Source organism: Pelmatolapia mariae, linkage group LG10_11 (assembly GCF_036321145.2).
Source record: "Pelmatolapia mariae isolate MD_Pm_ZW linkage group LG10_11, Pm_UMD_F_2, whole genome shotgun sequence".
NCBI lineage: Eukaryota > Metazoa > Chordata > Actinopteri > Cichliformes > Cichlidae > Pelmatolapia > Pelmatolapia mariae.
Window position 1 is genome coordinate 3,649,516 of NC_086236.1, and position 26,034 is coordinate 3,675,549.

The 26,034-nt window shown below is 42.5% G+C and overlaps 1 protein-coding gene across 1 annotated transcript; it reads left to right on the forward strand.

The window, feature by feature from the left end:
• The first annotated feature begins 341 nt into the window (after positions 1–341).
• Positions 342–24,145, forward strand: rars1 (arginyl-tRNA synthetase 1). Its single transcript, XM_063485452.1, has 15 exons — positions 342–493; positions 4,661–4,795; positions 4,890–5,081; positions 5,368–5,476; positions 6,122–6,222; positions 7,224–7,345; positions 7,437–7,557; positions 8,355–8,484; positions 8,673–8,777; positions 9,092–9,270; positions 9,384–9,493; positions 11,761–11,866; positions 19,297–19,469; positions 21,661–21,908; positions 23,833–24,145. Exons 1-15 carry the CDS (start codon positions 449–451, stop codon positions 23,940–23,942), a joined length of 1,986 nt encoding a protein of 661 aa, XP_063341522.1. The 5' UTR covers positions 342–448; the 3' UTR covers positions 23,943–24,145.
• Positions 24,146–26,034: the final 1,889 nt, after the last annotated feature.

Genomic DNA, 26,034 nt, shown 5'->3' on the forward strand with positions numbered 1-26,034 from the left:
ATTATAAATTTAAACAATATGAAATAAATTTGATGAATATATTAAAATATTAAAAAGATCAAATAGATAGTCTCATATGGGAATGTCATCCTCTCTCATGCTGCTTGTTTGTGTGCGTAGTTTGATTTTTAGGTCAACTTACAAAGAGCTGCAGCTGTTAAACATTTTAACTTTTTTCTATCCACTAAATTAATGTATCACTGTTATCGATACGGTGTCAGAAAATAAGCACAATAAGCTAAAACATCCACTGAAATCACGCCTGGAAGCTCCGATACAGCAGGAGGCGCTCTCAATCCGGCGCAATGCAGCGAGGAAGAAGCACTCCCCGGCACCGGAAGTGGACTGTAAAGTTACGGGCTTCTTCCTTTCCTCCGGTTTGTATTTCGTCAGCCACGAGATTCCAAGTCCAGGAGACAGAAGAGTTTCTCCGCAGAGCTTCAGGAACATGGGAGACCCTGTGACCGAGTACACGGCCCGGCTGCAGCAACAGGTCAGCGATTAATGCGAGCTGCAGGGCTAAATGCGCATTCTGCCGCCGGATAGCGACATTCCAAAGTTCTGCCAGACCTAATGAAAAAAAGTACTAATTCAAGATTTTTTGGCTTTTTATTGAATAGGTGCAGTATCGAGTAAACCAGACATGCTTTGATTGAATATATATATGCATTAGTGTCAAATTCGGGTTAAGTTTGTTAAATCAAACGTGTCTTGTTGTAGTCGGAGGTCCCTTTGATTTGTTCGAGGACACTGCTTTGACAGCACATGAAGGAGGAATGGCATGAAGAATTTTTAATTGTTAAAGAGCTGTGCTTCGTTATTGTAAGTCACATATATGCCGAACTTACCAGATGTGATTGGTTATCACCTGTGCACAGTGGAGCCCAGAAAGATGAGTGACTACTGAAAATGATAGGACGAGTTAAATCGGAAGATTTTTAAATTGAGTCTGGCGAGAACATTTTTCTCTACTTAACCCTGGCATCAAACTTATTTTTTCAGAAAAATAAATATTTCACATTCCTTTTTGGGAGCTTGGAGCTCCGTTTTTATGATATATGATATGTATATGAATCAATAAATTACCCCACCCACCCACCCACCGGTAATTGGTTTGTTGCCCCAGGGCAACAATGCACAATAAGGACAGATGTGGCAAAAGTACAGACATTCTGTACTTAAGTAGAAGTACAGATAATCCTGTTTTAAAAATAAAAGTGAAAGTACCAAGTCTGAAATGTACTAGTAAGAAAGTAAAAGTATCTCCTTGAAGGACATTTTTACCACCTGTTTTTATGCAAAGCTAACTGAACCTTGTGCTTTATTAACATAATGATAAAATAATATCAGTCGTTGGGAATACAAACTTTTTAATTCTAATTGTAGTTTGAATCTGAAGAAAAGTAAGGAAAATAGAAGAAAGCTGTATTTTGTGTTACCTACATTGTAGAGGGTGACTTTGTGTTTAAACAGGAAAATGTGTCCAGTGGATTCAGCAGGTGGAGGAATCAGTTGTAATGCCTCTGTGGAGAAAAAAACTCACAACTCGTAATAATTTCTATTGAGAGCTCCAGTATATTTTCTTAGTGTACAGGCTGTGATCAGCTGACCTGCTGCTCTCTGTGGATGTACACAACTGAATTCAACCAGATGTTTCAATAGTAGTCCTGGCTGATTTCCATCCTCTACACTCACAGTACACTGTTTATGCTGTCTTCATACTAGACGGTATGAAGTTAATATGATAGTGGAATTCAGTCAGAATCACAGCATCATCAGCTAAACTTTATATGAATCTCTGCTACACTTGATGTAAGCTAACTGTGACCACGAACCCACAGCCACTGTGCACCAGTCACACACTGTTTTTCACTTTAAATCCACCACAGTGCAGCAAAGTAACCTGTTTATCCTGCACTAACCTGCAGAGTCACATATGTGAGGATTTTCATGCAGCCTTTAAAGTACAGTTAGTCTGCCTCAGTTTGTTTACTAGCATGTTTCACAATATGAAAAAACATAATGTCACATGTACAGACCCAATATCTGATATAAAAACATGAGCAGTCCTTACCTTTAAATCTAACCATTAAGGTGGTGTTTGCTGCCCTCTAGTGGAGATTAAGCAGGTTTTAATACACTTTGAAAACACACCTGATGTGTTTTCACAAACACAAAGGTGGGAAAAAAATCATGCTGGATATCTAACCAGGGCGTCAGTGAGCTTGTGCTCAGTCTGAGGTTTACCCTGGAGGTGTTGGACGGGCTGAAACATAACGTCTCCGAGGTGTTCAGTTGGATCAGGCGAGCGTTGGGGGTTGTGTCATCGTTGCACTTATGGTTAACGTCAATAACACCAAAGCAGCTGAACCTGATTAATAACCCCCTCTGATACTAACTGATAACATCAATAATTCAGAAGTTTAACTGACTTCCTTTATTCTTTTGAACAGTGTATTTATAACGGTACCACTCTTTAAGGCCTTTCTGAAATAGTTCCTGTTAACAGGTAATTAAACACATGTTTGATGGGAGCTTAAAGAGCACTCGTTTTTCTGGTTTGCAATGAAAACATTTCTTGCATCAGCTGTTGTGCACACATTGTAAAAAAAAAAAAAAACTTTCGGTTTTGCTTTGGTGTACGATGTGCACTTTAAAGACTTGAAGAATCAGAATCAGAAAGGGTTTTATTGCCAAATGTTGAGCAGGTTTACAACATTAGGAAATTGCTGAGGTACTTAGTGCAAACATACTGTCATATAATGCTTAAATAAACATAAAAATTAAAATTAAAAGGTCTGCTTTGTTATCACTTTGTTGGTGTCCTGTGGTGTGATGTTGGTGTGTCACCAGCCCGACCTGAGCTAGACTTTAAAAGTCACAACAGCGATGTGTTTCTGAACTCCGAGGCTCACTTCTGTTCAGTGGACTTTAGGTAAAGTTGTCGGTTCCTAATTTTCCTTCTGTTTTGTGTAGCGCTTTCATCTGATTTTGGACACGCTAAGCGATGAGACACTTTTACTGAATAAACTGAAGCGTAAATTTGATGTGGGTGTTTTTGCATTTTGTTTTCAGAAGGCTGCACAGCGCTGGAAAAAGAGTAACTCGCTTTATTGTTTGATAAGAAGTAGTTATTAATTACTAAGTTATATGGTGCACTGAAGGTTGTCCTGTTGTGTGGTCGGTCTTTTAGTGGAGTGATAGTTTTGTATTTTCTTATTTTTTTACTTTGTTGCAAATTTCAGTTTTGAATTCAGTTTAGTTTCAGTTGTTTTTGAAAACAGTTTTGCTTCATTTTCATTTTTATTGCTTGAAACATTTAATTTTAGTTTAGTTTTTAATCTTTTACTTCTCTCTTTTGAAAGCAGTTGACTCTCAGTCTTGCAGACATTGAAATTCCATAAAAAGCCTCATCGGCTAAGCTATAACAAATATTACAAGGTTGAAAAACTAAATATGTATTTTTTATTTTATTTTAGTTTTCCAAGTTCACAAATTGTTTAGTTTCATTTTAACTCTTATAGAAAATGTTTTTCTACTTTTTATTTTCTTAACTAAAATGCTTTTCAAGTGTAATTTTAGTGTAAGTTGGCTATATTAACTTTGCTGTGCACCCTGTCAAAATTGTTAAAATGTATTATTAACTTTTTATACATTATACATACAGTTATTATTTGCTCAGCTCTCTCGCTTACCCACCTGACCACCACGTATCCAGGAACTCATTAAATTCCTTATTTTCTGTGTATTGCCTTAAAATGGCTTTGAAAATGTATCAGCTACCTGATCTGAGAAGATTTGATCAGAGAAAGTCGACTGGCAGGTTTCTCTGCTGAGTCAAAACATATATTATGTGGGTTAAAAAGAATGCAGGCATGATCCTGCAGATGTTGTTTAGCTGAAGAAAGTAAAAGTGAAAGTGTGTCTAATCTCACGTAACTCAAGGCTATTTTTTTAATTTATTTATTTTTCTAATAAACAAAAATGTGTTTAAAGTTATTTAAAAAAACAAAGTTGTAATTGAAGTCCAAACGTGAGTCTTAAGTGCTCGCAATTACATTGATTCATTTGTTGAATTAGGTTCCTTGTTTTGTACTTAGATGATTCATCGTCATGTTAACTGGCTTAGCACATACCCCAACCCCCACCCCAACCCCCACATCTGATAATGGTCGGGTATATATATTGGAGTAAAAACGAAACGGCTAAAATCCAAAGAAAAACATTTTTAAAAAATTTCGGAGTGGCTCAAGACTTTTGCACAGTAGTTTACAAATATCAAAAACACGGGTATATAAGAGATCAACAGTGAAATACAGAAACAGAGTATAAACTGTTAAAGGTTATGAATATATGTGTCTTTATAATTCCTGAAGTGTACCACAGGGTGCTAACTCGTTCCTCTTTTAATGATCATTGATGTAAGTAATGCTCGTAGCCATAGAGGTAAAAATATTTATACTTCCACAGTTCCTTTTAAAAATTGTAGTTTTACAAAAATGGACAGCATTTAAAACCCTAAAGCATTTTCTCAGGCTGGAACTCGGGGTAAAAATATTTACTATTTGTAGGAGCGTGTTAGAGCGTCTTGAGCAGCTCCACTTGGAACTTTCTTTCTCAGTGTCTTTTTTGGAAAATGGAAATATTTTGATGTATCTAGGAGCAAGAGATCCAGCGTCTGTCTGCAGAGATCAAAAATCTTGAAAACTCCCAGAACCTCAGTCCATCTCCACGCTTGGAAGAGCTGCGGGAGGAAAACGCCCGACTCAAGTACCGCCTCAACATCCTGAAGAAGGTGAGTGACGCTCTGCTGTCCTGAGGCGTTTTAATATTAACCTGAGAAAAGCAGATTGATGAAAAACCATTAAACCTTTCTGTGCTGTCCTCAGAGTCTGCAGGAAGAGTCACTGAGTCAACGCGGCAAAGCCATGTTAAACATCAACAAGCGACTTCAGGAGGTCTTCGGCGAGGCCATCCGGGTCTCCTGCCCCGAGCTTGACAACCCGCCGCTTTCCATTGCGCCCAGCCAGCAGGCCAAGTTTGGGGACTACCAGTGCAACAGCGCCATGAGCATGTCCCAGGTTAGACCGCCACGCCCGAAAACTGAAGAGTTTATGTTTAATGGTTTATGGTGGCTTATTATGATCTATGGTGGCTTGTTATGAATTATTGTGGCTTATTTTCATTTCTGGTTGTGATTTATAATAGCTTACTATGATTTTTACAGTTTTAAAAGCTGCAGTTGCATTGAGTCAAATTAGAGGATTGTATTTGAGCAGTGCAGTGTGTCCTGGTCTCAGCAGGTCAGATTAAAAAGCTTTGCTTCAGATTCTTTAAGCCAGACTGTCTCTGGCTGTCGGGTTGCAGATGCTGAAGGCAAAGGGGACAAAGATGAACCCGAGGGAGATCGCAGAGAGGATCATCAAAAATCTTCCAGACAACGAACTTGTCCAGAAAACGGAGGTCGCGGGGCCAGGTAGAGACTCCGCCTTTAATGATGTCTGTGTTTGGAGACAACACAGACATCACGGCATTCACACAATTATAGTAACGGGAACGCTATTAAGTTCCTGTTTCTCTTTAAACTTTATTCTTCTTCTACCTTATTATTCTAGTTGCTCCGTTTCTTTGCTGGTTAACTACTCCCACAGTTTTCACCATTCAAATTTTAAACTGTTCAGCTCTTTCTGCTAATGCCAGCCATATCATTTTTGGCCCATTGAGATGAATGGGAACACATTACAAGTGTGATCGCTGATTTAGCTCGCCGGGGTGATCTGTGTTTTAGCTCAGTGAGATGAGCAGGAGGGCTGGGTTCCACTCTCACCCATTGCAGCATGTTTTCAGCAGACAGTTCAACTTCTTTACTTCTTTTCAGCAGACAGTTCTGCCTCTTCAGCTGTTTTCGGAAGCCGATTTCCACTACACGGCATTCACACTGCATTTTCGCAGGAAATGCAACTTTTTCTAGTTTAGTTTAATTTAATTTAATTTAGAACCTTGTCAAATGTGTACATATTTAAAGAGAAATAGTTCTTTGTTTTGTATAAATATTAAAAGATTTAAAACAAGAGTAAATAAATGACTAAAAAGTGAGTCTAAAGAAAGTTGTCTCTTTCAGGTTTCATCAACATCTACCTGCAGAAGACATTTGTGTCCAAACAGCTGAGCAACGTGTTGATTAATGGAGTGCAACCCCCACCACTGCCATCCAAGAAGAAGGTCTGTGCACATGCTGAAGTTATTTTCCCGCCATGTTTTAGTTAACCTCTGAAGTCTTTGATCCCTTTTTTAACATTTGATTTAATTATTTGTGTCTAATTATCTAGTATTCAACACAGTTTCACGCGCATTTTTTCTACTCTTGGCTCTGTGTGATGTCAAAGAGAGTACCTCAGAGGCCCCGCCCACCAGTTTTATTGTTTTGGTCCTTGCCTTTCACAATAAAAGCCTTCCACAAACACACACAAACAATAAGATAGTTTATAGAGTTACATCAAAGCAAATTACAGCAGATTTTAGGTTCACATTTTAAATATTTTTTACAAGTTGTGAAAAGGAAAATTTTATTTTTTTCTTAATAAATAAAAATTTTTCATAAAACTTATAGAAATGAGCTTCCTGTGAAGGCAATCTGGATGCAGAGATGAGGTGAGGAGCTCAGTTTAATATAGCAGGAACCAGAAAATAGACAGATTAGATTATTTTATTAATTTATTTATTTCAGTTACAAAAATAAAGAACCACATTTACTCATTTAATTATTTTGGTGCTGTAAAAGTCACGTTCACATTTATCTGTGTGGAGTTGAAATTATTCATATAAAGTGTGACGTTAAAAAAAAATATGTGTATGCTCACAAAAGCAGAGAAGAGAAAGAGGAGGTGGAGGATGTGAATGAGGGAGAATCCAAAATAAGCTTTTTCTATAGAGACAGAAATTAATATTAATGCAAAACTGGAAAGAAGATGATTGCTTTTAAACTGAAGCTGTGACAGGAAGTAAAAACCTGTGTGGTTTAAGGCGGATGTCAAAAACTTTGATTAAACACACTAAAACGGTACTGATCAAACATAAAATAGGCTTATTATGAACCATGACTCATGCAAAGCTGCTCTGATAGAGTCCAGGAATAAAAACATGGAGCTGGTCTTCTTGAGTTCACCTGTGATGGATTTACCTGTCTGCATTTATCAGTTCCTGTGTGTTTGTGTTGCATTCAGGTGGTGGTGGATTTCTCATCTCCAAACATCGCCAAAGAGATGCACGTGGGTCACCTGCGCTCCACCATCATCGGGGAGAGCATGTGCCGATTGTTTGAGTTTCTGGGATACGAAGTCCTCAGGTCAGCTTGGCCGCGCTCGCTGTGTTGTAGCTGCGAACGGTAAAAACCTTTCAAGAAATAAAATCTAAAAAGTTAGTTTGTATTTCTGCAGGCTGAACCACTTGGGGGACTGGGGTACCCAGTTTGGGATGCTGATCGCGCACCTGCAGGAGATGTTTCCGGACTACCTGACCGTCTCCCCTCCCATCAGTGACCTGCAGGCCTTCTACAAAGTCAGTTCATGCTCATCCCGTCTCTGTGTGTGATCGGGCTGCTTTTGGGAAAATCCCATGTGGTGTTAGGACCCATTAAGGTTTTTACCCCTAGTGCAGTTTTTTAACCGTCATAACTTCATAAGTACACGAGATGGTAAATGGCACCACCGGGCCCTCTGACCACCACCAGTAGGCAACGAGTGAAGTGTCTTGCCCAAAGACACAACGACCGAGACTGTCAGAGCCGGGGCTCGAACCAGCAACCTTCCGATTACAAGACGAACTGCCAACTCTTGAGCCACGATCGCCCCACATGTTCACATGAAACTTTCAGGGCTGAAAAACAGATTTAAGTTCTGTGAAAAAAACAGGACCGGTCACTTCCTGTGACACAAAAAGATGTGGCTGCCGTTGTTCCTTTGAGCCAGAAAGTTGACCTGGGACAGCCACCTGTCCCACATGGTGATGCGAGCCCTGAAAGTTTGCCCAGAATGCATTTTTTGAAGTTTCTGCATTCATGACACTGATCAAATGTTCGGGTACAGACATTAATCTGGTGCAGCTTAAACGTGTCTTCAGCCCTGAAGGTTTCATGTCAACGTTTCCTGTATCTGTGAAGTTATTAAAGCTCAAAAATGCTGCAGAAATAAGAAAAAAAAAAGCCCCAAATTAAACCGACCCTGAGGCTTCTGAACATATTCAGTGTGAGGGACTTCATTAGATGAACTAGAGTTATTGTCCGGGAGACACGTTTTCTCAGATTTGACTGTAACAGTGAAACGAGGGAGCTGACAGTCTCTCGTGCTCTCGTTCAGGAGTCAAAGAAGCGCTTTGACACGGACGAGGAGTTTAAGAAGCGGGCGTACCAGTGTGTCATCAAACTGCAGAGCAAAGAGCCGGAGTTCATCAAAGCCTGGAACCTCATCTGTGACGTCTCCAGGAAAGGTACGTCGGGTTTTAACCTTTCATGCTAACAGGAATGAAACACTCGTCCCTGATTCAGAGCCGCTGGGCTTAAATTAGTCATGTGACACGAGGACGGGTTTAACCCGTTGAAGCTCCTCCCCCTCTTTAGAGCAGCCAGTCTACCTGTGACAGGTTTTAATTAATTCTTTTTTTTTTTATTTCTCCAGAGTTTCAGAAAATTTACGACTGCCTGGACATCACGCTCATTGAGAGAGGAGAGTCGTACTACCAGGACCTGATGGTTGAGGTGGTGAAGGAGTTTGAGAAGAAAGGTCAGTGTGCAGCAGGTCAAAGGTCACGGAGGGCATTTCTGAGCATTTAGGGTTAACAGAAATAGAGCTTATTTGTTCCCTTGATCACACTGACTTGGATTTTTATAGAAATCTTTATAGAATCAGTTTTTCCTCTTTCAGTGGATAATAAAGTGCAGCCTGTAGTTTCTGAGTGTCACCACCAGGTGGCAGCATTGCCTCATGAATGTTTGGTGCCCTCCTGTTTTTATCTCCTTGTCTTTTTTGGACTGACTGGACCTTCTTTCTTTCCCCTCTCATTAAACCACCTCCATCCTTTTAAATCTCCACCTCAGGCCTGGTGGAGCTCGACGAGGGTCGTAAGGTCGTCTTCCCCCCAGGGCAGCCCATCCCCCTCACCATCGTCAAGTCAGACGGGGGCTACACCTATGACACGTCAGACCTCGCGGCCATTCACCAACGAATCTTCGAAGAGAAGGCCGACATCATCATCTACGTCACTGACAGTGGACAGGTAGGTGGAGGCGCGACCACAGAGGGTTTGGATTTAGCTCTGAGCTCCGTCTCTTTCCTAAACATGACGTTTGGAGGGTTTCTCACTGGATTTGGGTGTGTTTTCCCCTCCAGAGCATGCACTTACAGGTGGTGTTCGCCGCGGCTCAGCTGATCGGCTGGTACGACCCCAAAGTGATCCGGGTGGAGCACACTGGCTTTGGAGTGGTGTTGGGGGAGGACAAGTGAGTTCAAAACACGCTCTGACAGTAGAGTTTGTTTTTCTGAGTGCTGTTTGAGGGCTGCAGGTACCCGACTGTTGCCAGGTAGGACATCACCGGGTGGAGACACACTGGGGAGGTGGTGCTGAGCAAAGGCGTGGAAAAAAGGGGTGGGGCATTGTCACTGGGGACAAAGTGTGAGTGGGGTTTGAAGCACCTGAGGTGGATCATGTGACGACTTTGAGGTTTAAAAGGACCGCCTCCCCGGGGACAGCCTGCCACTAGTGGGACTCTCCGTCAGGTGATTTAGCGTCAATGGCGACGACAGTGTCGACCGCTCGCGAAGGCTACACCATAGTTTCTACATGGATTCAATGCACAGGTTAGGTCCTGCCCTTGGACGACGCCCACTGCGCACTTATAACTCCGCCCCTGACCTCATCCGTGGATGGTCAAGGAAGTCAAAATTCTAAAATAGGGCTCAAATATGAGAGCCCGCCTGATTGGCTGATAAATGAAGAGACGCGAGGAACGCCCTACAGCCGCGTTCTGAATGTTGAAGTTGTGTAGTTTGTCCACCAGAGGGCGCTCTGCGACGGTTTTGGAATGCCACAAACGTAAACGAGTAAATGAATAACTACACGTAACAAACACTAAAACAATAAAACTGTTTTTTGGGGTTTAAAAAAAAAAATGTCTCTAAAGCCGACTTCAGATCCGAGGTCTCTGCTCGCCAGACGGGCAGGCTTCCTGTGTTTCCTGCTGCTCACATAAAGGCTCGTTTTATTTATTTATTTATTTTTTCTGCATCGATGAATCAAACGCAGGATTTTCAGCCACTGCCCCACAAACAGTTTAGTCGTTTGCAGCGAATCACAGAGCCTGCCTTACTCAGCATGTGAGGAGGAGGAGGAGCAAGAGGAGGAGCAAGAGGAGGAGCAAGAGGAGGACAGCAGTGATGAAAAAGTTCAGACTCAGAGTCCGTGTTGTTATCATTCCTTCCTCCTCTTTCATCTTCTTTCCTTGTCTCCTTCCTCCTCCTCTTCCTTTCTTCTCGTTCTTCTTCTGCTTGTTCAGTTAAACTTTTCTGTTCTTCTGTTTAACTCCTCCTCTTCCTCCACTTATTTCCTCCTTCAGTAGTGCTCGTTTGTTTCCTTCGTTTTCTCTTTCCCATTGCATCTTCCTCCTTTCTCCATCTTTCCTCTTTATCTTCATTTTTTCTTCGTTTACTTCTCCTCTTGCGTTCCTCGTCCTTCTCCCTTTCCTCCTATTTTCCTCCTTCTCTTCCACTTATTTCCTCCTTTTCTCGCTCTTTCTTCTGCTGCTACTTTAACTTTTTCTTTGATTTTTTTTATTTTTCCCTTTTCTGGAGATTCTCCTTATTCTTTTTGTTCTTCAACATTTTCATTTCACTCTTCCTCCACTGTCTTTATGTCCTTCTGTTCTTTTGTCCTCTCGCTGCTTATATTAAACCTTTTCCTCCATTTTCTTCCACGCCTTCTCCTCCTGCTTTTGTTCTCCTTCTTTTTCTTCTTCTTCTTTAATCTATTTGTAGATTCCAAGTCATCACGTTCATAAACTTTAACACCTCAGATATATTTTTCCCGCCATGTTCCCGTTTTTTTGTCGTGCAGTTTGAGCACCGGAGCGCCTCGTCTCTGAGCGTTGGTTTTTATCTTGTCGTCGTGTGAGCGATCGCTGCGCTCTGATTGGTGAGCAGATTTGTGATTTGACCGCTTATCTGTCACGTTGTTGTTTATTCCTAATCAGTCGACCTGAGAAGAAGCGCCGGGTTCAGGCGGCGGGCTGACGTTACGCTTCGCGGAGGCCATAACTAAGTGCCGCTAAATGCCCCGCGGTAACCTGAGGGGGCGTAAATTGGCCCCACTATGTCTGCACTACGGCAGACTCCATTAGAAATTTATCACGCTGTTCTCATAATCGCTCATCCAGACAATAAGAGCTTAACGCAGCCACGGGGGGAGCCGTTATAGCTGTGAGTAAACAGAGGAGGGAGGGGAGGCGGGGGTTATTAAATTTTTGGCTCATGCTCGGCTTGTAATGCTTAGCTGATTTGCTTGATTGTACAAAATGTATCGCCCCGAGGCGAGCAGAAGTAATCTAATAGTTTGCTGTCATGATAATTATTGGAGACAGGAAGTGGAACCTCTGCTAGTTCAGGTTGGGGATGAGAAACTCTGCAGCAGCTCTGTTACTTCTGGTTCCCCTTCAGGTGGTTTGTAACCCGCCGTCCTCGCACTTAGCCGCTGTTTCTGCCGTTTCCTCCTCAGGAAGAAGTTTAAGACTCGTTCTGGAGACACGGTGAGGCTGATGGACCTGCTGGACGAGGGACTGAAGAGGTCCATGGACAAGCTGAAGGAGAAGGAGCGAGACAAGGTGAGGCTGCAGACGCGGCAGAACAAAAACGTGATGGCAAGTTTAAGAAAATCCTCACCTGTTCACACGGCAGCGAGGAGTTCAGGCTCCACACGAGAAACTGGGACGGCCCTCAACAACAGTCCCAGTTAGAGTAACTAACTGGCCAACGAGCATTTCAACTCAGATACAATTTCCACGAGATGACGTAAGCAAGAAGATTTCTGCGGTGGCCCTGAGAGGTCAAAAGCACTCCAACATAAGAAAAGCAAGTAAAAACACAGTAAAAGCACACAAAGAAATTAAAAGACAAAAGGTAACACTTCATAACACGGGTTAATTTTATTTTTAATAAATAAATGATCTACCTTTATATTTACCTACAAATACTTGAAAGTAGGCACAATAAGAAGGTAACAGGTCAGATTTTTAAAGAAGACAATATTGAAAATTGGATATTTTACGAAAAAACAATATTTCCTCATCTTACATCGTAAATATGCTGTAGTTTTCAGGGGCCATATTAATCAGACAAATAATCATCAAATGTCTTTTTATTATTATCAGTAAAAATGTTTTGGGCCTTAACTTATTATAAAATAGATACAATAACAACTTGCAGGCCTGCATGACCTTAAAACGAGCTGCATGTAACTTTTTTCTCATGATCACTGCTCAAACATAATTTTCAAAAGGAAACGTCACATTCTTTGGACCCAGGTCGGTCCATAGGCTGCTGGACCCGACCGAGAGTAACGTTTGAATATTACAGTTTGGTACATCGCCTTCAGATTACAAAAACAGGTTATCAATGGGAATATCCCATTGGATCTTTAAACAGACCAAACCTGGGGTCCCAGTACAGCCCAGTATGGGGTAACCAGTATATTCTGAGCAGGAAGAGCCGGTGCTACTTCTAAACTTGTGCCTTTAACGTGTGGTGGAGGTGGAGAGCTCAAAGAGGGCATGAAAAACAGATCAGGTTATAAACCGGAATGATTGTTTTCCTGTTGTTGACTCATCAGCGGACGATCGGTGTGAAATTCACCAATCAGACACAAACGGTTCTGCTCTTGTTTGGATTAATGACTCAAAACAGCCGAGAGGAAAAGTGTTTGCAGAGGTTTGAGCTCACACATGAGCAGAGGAGGATGAAAAGACCACACAGGGCTGAGAGGATGAGAGGGAAACAGCCGGGCGGCGGTTTTTCAGCCTCAGCCGTGTCTGGACGAGATGAGAAAGCTCCCAAGTTTGGCTCTCTCCGAGCGGGATGAGAGCGGGAAGAATTAATGGCTACTGTAGAGCGAGGTGGTCATTACTGTAGAATAAGCCTCGTCGGAGCGAATCGAAAGCCGGGCTCGGGGAAGAAATAATGAGCGGCTCGCTGGACGGCGTCCCTCGCCGCTCCAAACGTCTGCTTATAAAAGATAAAATATTTGACACAGAATATGGATATAACATCATCATAATAACAGGAATTATTCCAGCAGACTGTAACCCAGGAGGGAGAACAAAAAAAGACTTCCCGCCATCGATCGATTTGAATCAGCAGGAGGACTCGTGGTTAAATATTCACCACACACACGTGGAGCTTTAAAAAGACCTCGAGAGGAGAATCGGACCGGAGACGTGAAGCTTGGTGATCAGAGGGTCGGGCTCGATGGGACGAGCGTTTAACTAAAAATATCGACATTTAGGAGAACACACACAAAATGTTGATGCGTTCCCACTTATTCCTTATTTTGTCCTCCCACAATCCAAACATGTGCTCGTTAGGCTAACTGGTGATCCTGAACTGAAGTGCGTGAAAGTCATGTGACACGTGCTTCTAACGGCTCATATAGCTACGACATCACTAACAACAAGCTAACGTTCATCACCATGTGGTCGTGCTTTAGATTCGCTGACTTTTCCTTGTTTCTGAAGTTTTTCCATGTCTTCTTTTTACTTTACATCCATTCCCATAGTGAGTCTTCATATTCACTTCAGATTTATTTATACTGTAAAGTATATATAAGAGTCCTACCCAACAATAATACAGAGAAAAACCCAACAATCATATGACCCCCTATGAGCAAGCACTTTGGCGACAGCAGGAAGGAAAAACTCCCTTTAAACAGGAAGAAACCTCCAGCAGAACCAGGCTCAGGGAGGGGCGGGGCCATCTCCAGCAGAACCAGGCTCAGGGAGGGGCGGGGCCATCTCCAGCAGAACCAGGCTCAGGGAGGGGCGGGGCCATCTCCAGCAGAACCATTGGGGGTGAGAGCAGGACAAGGACGCACTGTGGAAGAGGGACGGAGATTAGTAATAATTAATGATAAAAAGCTGACTGGTTTGTAAACACAGAGGCAAAGTGCATCATGGGAAACCAGAGGTGGGCAGAGGTTAGTAGATTGTAAAAGGGAAGCTGACTGCCTCAGTTTGCTTGAGTTCAGCAGATATTCTGTGTTAAATAAAAGCTTTTGCACAGATAAAGCAGGAAGTTGTGTGTCATAAACTTCCTGACTCTCTGCTGAGTGCCTCTGAGTTTTGACTGATGACCCAACGATCCCATTTCAGGGCTCAAAGCTCAGACGAATGTCAGACTTCACGTTTTTTATCTTCAGTGGATTGAGTATTTGTCAGCGGAGAGTCCTTCGAGTCTTTCGAGCCTCGAGTTGTTTATTTTCCTTTTTCTAAAGTCATTCTTCAGGAAAAACAAACTTCTGCCAGCGTGTTTCCCCTCCGGTTTTCCCTCCTCTCTGTTTCCTAAAACCAAACCACGCCGCCGCCGCCCGGCTCTGATCCTCCATCACCGGCTCGTCCGGACCTCGTTAAGAGCTGCTTGTTTGGTTGTTTGGAGGTGGGAAGTGTTTCCTGCCTGATTCAACTCAGAAATACCTGCTTACATCCTTTTCTTCCCTCCCCGGGCCATCGTTAGCCGCTCTCTCCGCCTCGCACAGACTCTCGACGTTCCCGTTACTTTGACTCGCCGTGTCTCACCTGCTGGTGCTGAGGTGTTTCTGTGATGTTAAACTTGCAGGGAGATTTTTTATTTTTTTAAAGAGGAGAAAAACAAGAGAACCTGACCCGGTTAAGTTATTATGTGGAGCACTAGGTGTGGTGCAAACAGTCGCTGACTTTCAGTTGAACTGCAGCAATTTTAATGCTGAGAAGGTTGCGGGGAAGCCGGTGCCAGCTTCCCTGCAGGCCTCTCCGGCCTGGCGCTCCTCGCTCCGTCTGGGTCGGTGCCCACGTCTACCATCTGCTAACCCGGCCTCATTAAAAACAAACCCCAGCCGTGGCCTCCGTGAACCTCAGCCCGCTCTCTAACACTGCTGCTCCTTCATGTTTGTTTTCAGCAGTTGTGATGTTTCACACTTTGCTCTCTCCTCATTTTTTTGTGTCTTCTGTGTTTGGTGCTTTTATTTCCTGTTATTTTCTGGCCCTTCCTGTCTCATCCTGCCCCGTGTGTCACACACATCCTGGCCTCTCAGGCCCTGACCTGTCCTTTTGTGGCTGTTAGAAAAGCACCTTTCAGACCAGACTGTAAGAATTTCGATCCTCGCTGCAGGGACTGATTGTTGAGTTTACAACTCAGTTTTTGGTTTTTTTTTAGCTCGTAGTACAGAGCAGGAACCTTTCTAAGCATGATGGGGCCTCTTCTCCTCATTCTAGCTCCATATTTCTATTTGCAAAGTAGCTTTGCATGATTCCCTGTTCAAAATAATCCTTCAACCACTTCAGCCGTTCATTCTTTTTCTCCATCAGGCTGAAGCGCCGGGCAGGCATCAGGCAGTGTTTATGAATTAAATTCAAATTAAAACCACAGGTGCCTCTACAGGTTAACCTCAAAGTCAGAGGTCAGGTTTTCTGAAAAAGTCACACAGCTAATGTACGTTCAGCATCGCAAAGGTGTTTCACTGACAAACACTCAGGCCATCTGGGATCGATTAAACTGGTCTGAGAATCTGCTGGATGTATATGTAACAGCTCGGCTGATTAGTCGCTGTAGTGACTCAACTTCAGTCTTATTTTCGAGGCACGTACATAAAACGCTAACGTGTTGCCAGGTTGAGTAGAGTATTAGTCAAAAACCCCAGTGGTCATAAAAACATCCACCTATAGCTCTGCTGGACTCTGAGGGTCTCAGAAAGGTTTATATTTATGATTATTTTAGCATTTCTCATTCCTGGTTCTTCGTTTTGATTGGATATGGTGGATGAGGTCACTAAAGCACCCCGTTAAGCTGTACGACCTGGTAATCAGGTGTTCTGGACCTAACGACACTAGATCCTCTAAAGATTTTAGTATGTATTTTATTTGATATATTTATTTTTATCTTCACCTTTTAAAACAAGAATTGGGTGCACAAGAATCTATTTAGGATTTTCTCTAATCTACACTCTGTAATGGTTGCTCTTCCTGTTACTACATCAAAATAAGATCATCAGTCTTCCTCGCTCAAGTTTCAAAACAGCAGCTCCACATATAAGCAAAACTTACTCCAAAGATGTGCATGTAATCTGAGTAAATCTTAATATAAACACATCAGAAAAATGGATCAGGCCTGTTTTATGTCACTGACCCTCTTCTAAAGAAACAAGTGGTACGGCCCAGACACTGGTTTTGGAGAATCACTGCACCCCTTGATCAGGACATCTCATTTAAAAGAAACAATTGTGTATTAGGAGCAAAAAATGGTGATAAATATGTGAATTTCTGCCTAAATACAAGGAGAATTTAAATAAAGTGCCTTTCTTTGATAAGACGAGTAATCAGTTGGCTAGTCTTTGGACCAGTTGTCGAGTACTTCTGGCTCCAGCTTCTTAAACGTCTGAATATGTCTTTAAGGCTATTTCTTTTCTCCTGCACTCTTAGAGGCTTCTCAGTCTTGGATTATAGAGGCTTCCCTTCAAACTCTCAGAGCTCGCTCTGTTCTGCTGTAATTCAATAAAGGATCCAAGATTTTATAAAACATTGAAGGTTTGTCCTTGAATCAGGAGGTCACAGCTACCAGGGGGATGAGATCTATTGTTTCTTTGGAGCCACTCTGAGAGCTCAGCGAAGTAACATACACCTTCTAGTACTAAATAAAAGAACATCAAGCCCCGTTTGAAAGATGGGATTAAGATTCAGGGCAGAATGCAATGAAAGGAGGGGAAGGCAGAGTTTTAAAGATTCATATTTTTATAGAACATTTCGGAAATTTCCACTTCAAACTTTTTCCCCTCGACACTTTTGAAAAGATGGGACAAAAATGAGAAAACCATGTATCTGCTGCGGTAATTTTGAAAACACATTGATGTCATTTAGAGGCTCTGCAGCAGGAGGGGGATTTGAATTTAGGATTTGGTTCATAAATGGAGTGAAAATGGAAGATTCGGCCGGGAGACAAATGTCTGTGAATGCCAGGATGATTAAAAACACTTACTGCAATCATTTCATAAAATATTTATGTTTACATTTTTATATTCCAGAATCTCAAAGCCCAGAATTGTTCCACCGCTGGGAATAATTACAAAAATTCACCCATTGTAGTTGTTGAAGGTGGAAAGTATTGATGGAGACCAAAACTGTATTTTATAGCGGGCTGTGAAGATTTATTTACGGCTGTAAGGTTGGTCATCTTAACATGGCAGTCTATGGGGACTGACTCACTTTTGGAGGCGGCCTCTAGTGGACATTAGTGGAACTGCAGGTTTTAGTACTTGATTTGTCTTTCTGTTCAGGAAAAATAACCGATCGCATGTTCGATGATGTAAACAACTGTTCAACCAGAGGTTTACACTCGACCACTCGCTGTTCGACCACTTTGGGTCATCAGCTGATTGCACAGGTTGCGCTGTGGGAGGCAACCTCTCTACAAACAATCACAGTCCACCTCACTGCAGTCACTCTCAGACTCTTGGATCTAATTTAGAAAAGCAGAGTGATTGCAAAGTAGAGTTGGGCAATTGGATGAATATATCGACTATCGGCGGTCGTTTTTACAAGGGCGATTTATTTATTTATTTGCCCATGAGTCAGTTTGCTAATAATGATGGAGCTAATAGAAGCAGTCAACAGAAGGGAAAAAAAAAAGTTAGTCGTGTTTGAGTACTTTGCTCACACTATACGTCTGCACAAGCGGCACACCGCTTTGGTTACAGCCTTAGGTTTACCTCTTTCATCTAGTTTAAAGCCAAAGAAATCCCAAATTGGCAACTTTTATGTTTTTTTTTTTAGTGCTGTCAGCGTTAACGCACCATCATCACAACTAATGTGACCCGTCTGGAGCACAGAGTGAGTCAAAATCCCTGAAATGTCTCTATCAACACATTTCAGGCAGTTTGTCCAAAGTTTGTACATTCTGCGCTCCAGATGGGTTGAGCGTCTTAAAAATTTTAATGGCGTTGATGGTGATCACCGGGTTAATGCCACATTAACGCGTTAACGCTGACAGCACTAATTTTTTGGGGGAAATTAATTCGTCCATGTTTGGACTTCTTCTGTGTTGTAAATGCACAAATCAGTCCGTGCATGATTACATTGCTCCGCCCATCAAAAGTCGGCGCATGCGTGAATATACCCCCCATCGTCGATTACTGGACTGATGCTTGTCGGTTGTAAAATATTGCCCAACCCTATTTCAAACCCTCTGAATATACGTAGTTAATGTGAATTTCTGTTTCTGTAGACTGCAGGATATTTTCACAGTTAATTTCCATATTATCTGAAAAAAATCAGAAGCTAGACAAATGTCCTCCTGGCACATCGGCCGGAAAAGCTTGAACCCGGTCATCTCTGTGCACCTATGGTCATAGAGCCCGAGTTACGTTACATGACCAATATTCCCATCATATTTATCTTTGTTTTTTCCGAGCTCTATTTTGGTGTTTCTTTCGAAGCTATCTCAAAATGATTTGAAAGTTCAGTTGATCGTATGTAACAGTGGGAACCGCTGGAGGAGCAGACGAAGGGCAGTTTGTGTAAACGTTGGAAGTTTCAGCAGTGGAAAAGTGGCCATTTGTTCCAAATCTGACCTTAAATCTAACCTGCCCGTTACTCGCAGCCCTGTTTTCACCTCCTGTGCCATTAATCTTTGTCCTGTCACGTCACTTCTTCTATCTGCTGTGTTCTGCTTGACTGCAGTTTTTTTTTTGTTTTTTAATCACTATCACGAAATCTTCATAATCCTCCTCTTCACTCCCTACGGTATCAAACACGTCACACACAGATTCAAGGGAAGGCTATGACTCAATAAGTCAATTTAATCTCTGCCCGAGGATAGTAAATTGGTTTCATTATTTGGATTAAATTCATCTCACTGGTTTAACTGTTGGAAGCAGAAGGTGAAGCACTGCCTTCAGTAATTACAAGCTGATTAAAACGACACTTATCAGCATTTTTAATGCCATAAAGCACGCCGGGCGAAGACGGCGATGGGGAGAGATTGTCTGCTTTAATAAAAGAAAATCTTCTTTCTGCAGGTCCTGACTCCAGAGGAGCTCACGAAGGCTCAGAGGGCCGTCGCGTTCGGCTGCATCAAATACGCCGACCTCTCCCACAACCGCAACAACGACTACGTCTTCTCGTTTGATAAGATGCTGGACGACCGAGGCAACACGGCGGCGTATCTCCTCTACGCCTTCACCCGCATCAGGTCAGGGTTCACTACAACTTTTAATACTTACAGTTTAGATAAAAAAGATTTAAGAAGTGCACGTGTTCCAGCACACAGTCAGGCACACAAGGATACAAATAGCATTTGTAAAATTTGTATATAGATTTAGACGAGTTCTGAAGTTTAGAACAGCCTGGATCTAAAATGAGCGCGGACCACTCGGAGACCTGATCTGTTATACAGCCCTAAAGGAGCTAATGGAGTGTCGAGTGTTTGCAGCCTTACTGAAGTGCACATGAAAACTGAGGAAAATTAAAAATGTGTATTCAGGGTTCAAAGTTATTGGCTGACAGGAAAGGTTTGAAAATCTTAGATGAATGGATGACGAGTCCCGGCTGAGTACCAGGAGTTACACATTTAACCTCGGTGGTCCACTCCATCCTGTCTTTGTGCCACCTCAGTCTTCTCCAGCAGTCTTGGCATTTCACGGTCACTGAGACGACCTCAGTTAGTCTTGGCTTCACTTTACACCTGGAAGATTCAGATTCGGACTAAATCCAGAGATAAAGTTAAAAGTTGCAGCTTTGTGCCTCTGTTGCAGCTCTTTTCACGCAGCCCATCAAACCCAGTGTAAAATATCGAGCGGCGTTGCTGCTAACAGCCTCTTTTAACAGTAGTGACTGATTAGTTTATATGTAGTAATGCATAGTAATCTGTCCATCGGTTATATGAACTATTGCTTGACCCTTTGTTTAGGACACTGAAACTATCCTGAAAGTTAAATCAAGTGCCTCCATTTTTCTCGTCTGTCCTGTACGAGAACCTCCCATCAGCACCAGTATACTTTCATTACTCGTATCAGATCGGCCTCGCCAGACCCTCTGCGATCGTTGTGGCTTGGGATTAGTCTTTGGGGTATTTCCACTCAGTGAGACCCAATTTGTCCTCACTCTTATCCCCTCCATCGACTGAGCGTCTCCAGGCTGCACGAGAGCCGCGCTGATCTTCCTCTCCAGCTTCCCGGAGGAGTTCGAGTCGGGGTGGCAGAGCGCCCGGCAAGGATTGATCCTCTCTCTCTCTCTTTTTTTTTTTCCCCCTCCAACCGGGAGGGGTGAGCGGGCTCGCCCGAGAGGATTCGATGTTCCTGCGTTCAGTCAATAGAGCACTCAGTGACGGCAGCTGCCCCCTGCTGTGCTGTTCAAGATTCAGAGAAGAAGAAGAGAGAGAAAAATGGACAGAAGCAGAACTTAAAACCCTGAGCTGGGCCGCCCAGTTTAAATGAACATGGACACAGAAGGAAAAAACTGAGCTTAGTGTTTTAGGAGATGTTGGGTTTCCTCAACATGAACCCCAGCATCACTTCTTTCATGTATTTTCCTAAAATTGGTTTATTCATTGTTGAGGTGAAGGATAAAAAGAGAAAATAATGAACTATCAACTGGTCATTTTTATAAGCCGGCTTCTGCTTGGTTTGATTGTGGATAAAAGATGGATCGTTATTGGGAACACGATGGGATAACTGTGGCCGAGTGGATGCTTGGAGAATCAGACCGGTTTGACTTGTTTTATACATTTTTTCCAAAGCCGAGTTCTCATCATATCACCAACAGGAGATCGGGGGCGTGTGAAAGGGTTTTGGTGACCAGTGACGTGGAAACCGTTGAAGGTCATTGATATTTAGTGATTTAAAGTCATGTTGAGCAGAATTACCGCTGTTCATGTGAAGTAGGCGGGTCCTGAGTTAAACCTTTTCCAACTTTGGAGTGGTCAACTACCAATGAGAGTGCAGGATACTGGAGCTAACCACTGCGACTCTCCCTGCTTTAAACATCAAAACCATCACAAGTAAAAGCCAATTAGTCTTTGAGTTGAACTGATTTATGCCGATGTTTGGATAAGTAATAAACCGTCTCAGGACTTGGTTTGTCCATCATTTGTTGCTCTGATATTCTCCTGAATGTCACTGAACAATTATATTTGGTATCTGCCTTTAAAATTAAGTCTTTGTTGAGCTCTTCACAAAATCACGACTGTTTCTTACGTTTTTTTAAACTGCTGGAGATCATCAGGTGTTGGTTCTGAGCGTTTTTATCCTTTGTAGTAGATTTACCCGTCTCATAACTATTAACTATTTGAGGCTATAGGTGGTAGACAGCACAGCCCTCCCAGTAGTTTTCTTTTTAGCCTGGACTCTTTAACTGGTTTTTAAACGTTTGTTTTCCTCTCGCAGGTCCATCGCCCGTCTGGCCAAAATCGACGAGGCCACGCTGAAGAAGGCGGCAGAGACCACGGAGATCCTCTTGGACCACGAGAAGGAGTGGAAGTTGGGGAAGTGCATCCAGCGTTTCCCGGAGATCCTGCAGAAGATTCTGGACGACCTGCTCCTCCATACGCTGTGCGACTACCTGTACGAGCTCGCCACCACCTTCACAGAGTTCTACGACAGCTGCTACTGCGTGGAGAAGGACCGGCAGACGGGTGAGCTGGGTCGAGGTTTAGATCAGTTTCAGGGGGACAACTCTCTGGTCAGGATCAAAACTTCAGTTTTGTGTTCGCGTGTTGGTTGTTTAGTGCATCCGATGATCGTTTTTTCTTCACTTTGATTTGAATATTCAGAGTTTGGTTTGATATGATGTCCTTTCCTCTCAGAATGTGCTTTTAAAAGTTACTGTAAAGTGTAAAACAAAACCAAAGCTGTGCAAACTTTGAAATAATAAACTTGGCATAATGTAGTCAGAACAAAAGTTTGAGCCAAGGTCCTATTGGATGGCCAAAGGATCCAGACCCGACTGTTTAGTATGAAGCTGCAAAGAAGGGTTTGAATTTTCGACTTTTCACTGTTGCTTTTGCAGAAGGAATCGATGTGTTGCAGGTCGTCAATGAATCCTGATGAGAGAGAGGTTGTCTGGACTGTTAGTCTGAGCTGAGGTCTGACTCATTGTACGGCCTTCCTGCTAACAAAGAGCCCACAGCTTATTAGACTACACCAGTGTAAGGTCGTTCAAGCCCAGAGCGCCTTGCTGGTGGGTTTCTTAGATTTACTACGGCAACGTTTCTTTGTAATGATGTTACACGATATTGGGCTGTTTCTGATCTTTTTTGGAGATGGACAAACAAAGCCTGCGATTCTGTGTGCAGATCATAGAGCGGCCTTGCTTTCAGTTTGAGATTCATGTGAGTTTGTTAAAGGAAAGTGTTGGCTGAGGACAAAAATCCCAGGAGCCGAGGGCTGGAATTCTAAAATGCTTGGAGAAAAGCGTCTGGACTTCTTTAAGTTGCTTGAAGACCAGCTTGACCTCAGGAAATCACATGGTAGGGTGGGGCTAGGAGGTTCGTGACCCCTTTGGGGGACACTCCCACAGGGCTTAAATCTGGGACTCTCCACCATTTGACCTTAGAACTGAAGAAGCTTCTCGGATGAGAGGTGAAACGTCTTCAAGAAACTGAAAGAAGAAGTTTTTCTTTCCAAGCTCTTTAGACTACCATGACCTGGATGACTGAGAACCTTCACAGCCGAGAGCTGGAATTCTTTCTCCAGCCAGAACAGTCGCCCTCTGGTGGTTGTTAAATAGAATGCAGCATTGAAGCACTTTGCTGGGTCCATTATCATCTTTCAAACTGGCAGACTTCGTTCAAACCTGTTAGTAAGAGTCACCTAAGAGTAACTCCACCTTCTCGCTGGAACATGATCACTGCCGGCTTCAACAAATCAAGATGGAGATGATGAAAATAGTGAAATTGGACCTTAAAAATGGCGATCCACAGATCGGTGTGTATTTAATTACTAAATGGAAAAAAATTTCTCCTCTCTCCATCCTTGACGGCACTGTCGCATCACCGCACACCAGGCTTGTTTGGGTCCACCGTCCACGTTCACGCCCCTTTAACGACCTGTCTGTGTAACGCTCCTCTGCTGCTCATTACCGACTTAATTTCTATTGGATTTCTTCTCTGTCTGACAGTGCGTGGCTGTCACGGCTGCTGTGTGTGGATGCAGATGTTCAGGTCACTGATTTTTATTTGATGCTGCCGGGTGATGGCGGCATCATTAAACGCGCCCTCTGATCTTTTTGTTGTTTATTAGTCTCGCTGTCTAGTGCACCTCTGACCGCTTCAGTCTCACCTCACCTCTGTTTATTATTCTGTCTTTTTTCCCATCATCGCCGCCTTAATTTTATTTTGTTTCAGAATTTGTATCTTTTAGCTGCCCTGTTATTTCTTATCCTCTACATAAGGACAGAAAATGGAGAAATAAAGTCCTGTTAAACACTCATCATGGGATTGGTTTGTGCTAGCACTTTTGTAAAATGTGTATTTACTGAGAAAATAATCCGATAGTTCAAGAGATATAAACTCTAACACGCCTTTGATTTCCTCCGTATGTCTGTTTTTACCTTTTCAGGTGAGGTGATCAAGATCAACATGTGGAGGATGCTGCTCTGCGAAGCCACTGCAGCCATCATGGCCAAAAGCTTTGACATCCTGGGTCTCAACCCGGTCGAGAGGATGTGATGTCAGAGTTCAGAACGAGGGGAAGCCTGAAGATCAACCTTGGCAGTCTGAACTCAGTGAACCGGAAGAGTTATTTTTCCATAACACTTATTAAATCAAACATGGGACGTGGAAATCATTGTGTTCGATTCATTTATTAATGTCTCGTGTGAAGGATCTTTTTATTAAAGGGCGATTATGAAACCAAAATATCACCCAGTCTGCTGTCAGTCATTTTAAAGCTGGTTCTGTAAACTGCCTTTCAGTTGAGACATATCGGCTTCCTGGTTTGGTCGGATATATTTAAACACAAACTCTGTGGTCGGGAGCTATTCTGGAATAAAAATGTGTACACAGCGGCCCTTCAGAGGGTAAAGCTCTGAAATCGGTTCATTGGTGTGTGAGTAAAAGCATTTTGATTACGATCTTGGATATCACAGGATAAACTGGCTGTTTTTCAAGCAGAGGTAGATTACATGTGCTGCTGCTCATTGAGACCCTGTTTCCACTTCATGCTGTTAACACGTGATCTGTCTGGATAATGACGGCCAATCTGTGGGATTCTACGTTGGGAAGTGTAGGCACAGAGATGGATGGGTGCCACTTTTGCTCATTGGGTTTAATTTCCGAAAGTGCAGCTGGAAAGGCCCATTGATTGGATGTCATTACACAGAGAGATCACATGGTAGTTTACACCTGGCTCATCAGCGTACCCAGCGTTTTGTAGACCCTGATTAACATGATTTTTTTTTTCCCTCACCCAGGAAAGACAGAGATACAAAATATGAATTTAAAAAGCCTTGAAAAATCTGAGATTGCTATTTGCAGTAATAATATTATTACTTGTGTTTGTGTGTAAGCTAATATCAATGAAACGGTGTTTAGGTATTCAGCACACAAAACTGACGTTATACTTTTGTATCTCATGTTATGTATGCCAACATTAAGGTCTGCTAAGTCAAAGTCAGCTGTAAATTTGACTTAGCTAGCTAGCTTTAATTTGGCTACATAAATAAAAATCTGCTATGAGATTTCATTACTCTAAAAAGCAAATGTTAGCTATGCATATTTTGTAATTATATTGTTTACTGATGGTTAAAATCAATACTCTATGACCTTATGAACTAATACAACAAACTGTAGTTAATCATATCTGACTGGAATGCTAGTTAGATATGTTGCTAAATGAGTTCATCTAACATGGTTATTAAACATAAAGTACTATGAAAATGGACGGTGAAGTTACTAGACCTCGTTTGAATAATTTAATGATGCTAAATAAGACTTAGCAGAGCTAGCATTTTGTATTAGCAGGCCCGCATTAGCTAATATTAGCTCTAAAAAACAAGAAGCAGAAGGATTGTTTGCTTTTTCAGCTCACATCCAACCTTAAGCTATTAGTCTGCTGATGTTGAATCATAGACAGTATAAAAGTGGGACATGCTACTTCTGAGTCTGTGTTTAAAATGTGACACGAACATGTAACTGCCTTTGCAGACATGTGACTGCTAGCAACGTTGATTTGTCTGGCTTGGACAAGTGAATAAGGCCTCAGTTGCACTGGTCCGCGACCATCTGGCAACCTCCTGCAGGAGAAAACGTGTGACAGGTTAGCAAATCCCCCCTCGTGATTGCAGCAGTCGTCCACAGTTGCCAGCAACTATCCAAGCAATACTACCCTTCAAAAAGTTGCTCCTTTTGAAACATGCTGAGGCACAAATTTTACTTTTGAAGGTGCACCTTCTCCGGTCCAGTTTGCATTGTACTTTTTCAAGTTTTACCACGTCTTTGCTGGTAGTTGGCAAGTGTTTGCAGACAAGTTGGTGCTTTTCATTAGAATTATGGGCAACTGTACGGGCAATATACCAAACAATCATACACAGGTTTTTAGTGCAGTGTATTCGGTTAGCTAGTTAGTTTGTAATGTTAGCTAGTAATCTGAGAGTGTGAACAATATCCACACAAAATAAAAATACACAAAGGGCTTTGCTATCAGCAGTTGTAGCATCATTTCTGGACGCGTGAAGGCAACGACAGAGAGCTGTGGCTGATGGACTCGAGCTTTCACCTCTGCTGTATTTCCAGTTTTCACCGTGTCTCGTCTTCTTCAGAC

Bases quoted from the DNA above. Each gene is read 5' to 3' on its own strand.
- rars1 (XM_063485452.1), top strand. From the start codon at position 449: ATGGGAGACCCTGTGACCGAGTACACGGCCCGGCTGCAGCAACAG. The intron at 7,346-7,436 runs GTCAGCTTGGCC...GTATTTCTGCAG, and splicing joins CTGGGATACGAAGTCCTCAG to GCTGAACCACTTGGGGGACT. The intron at 7,558-8,354 runs GTCAGTTCATGC...GCTCTCGTTCAG, and splicing joins ACCTGCAGGCCTTCTACAAA to GAGTCAAAGAAGCGCTTTGA.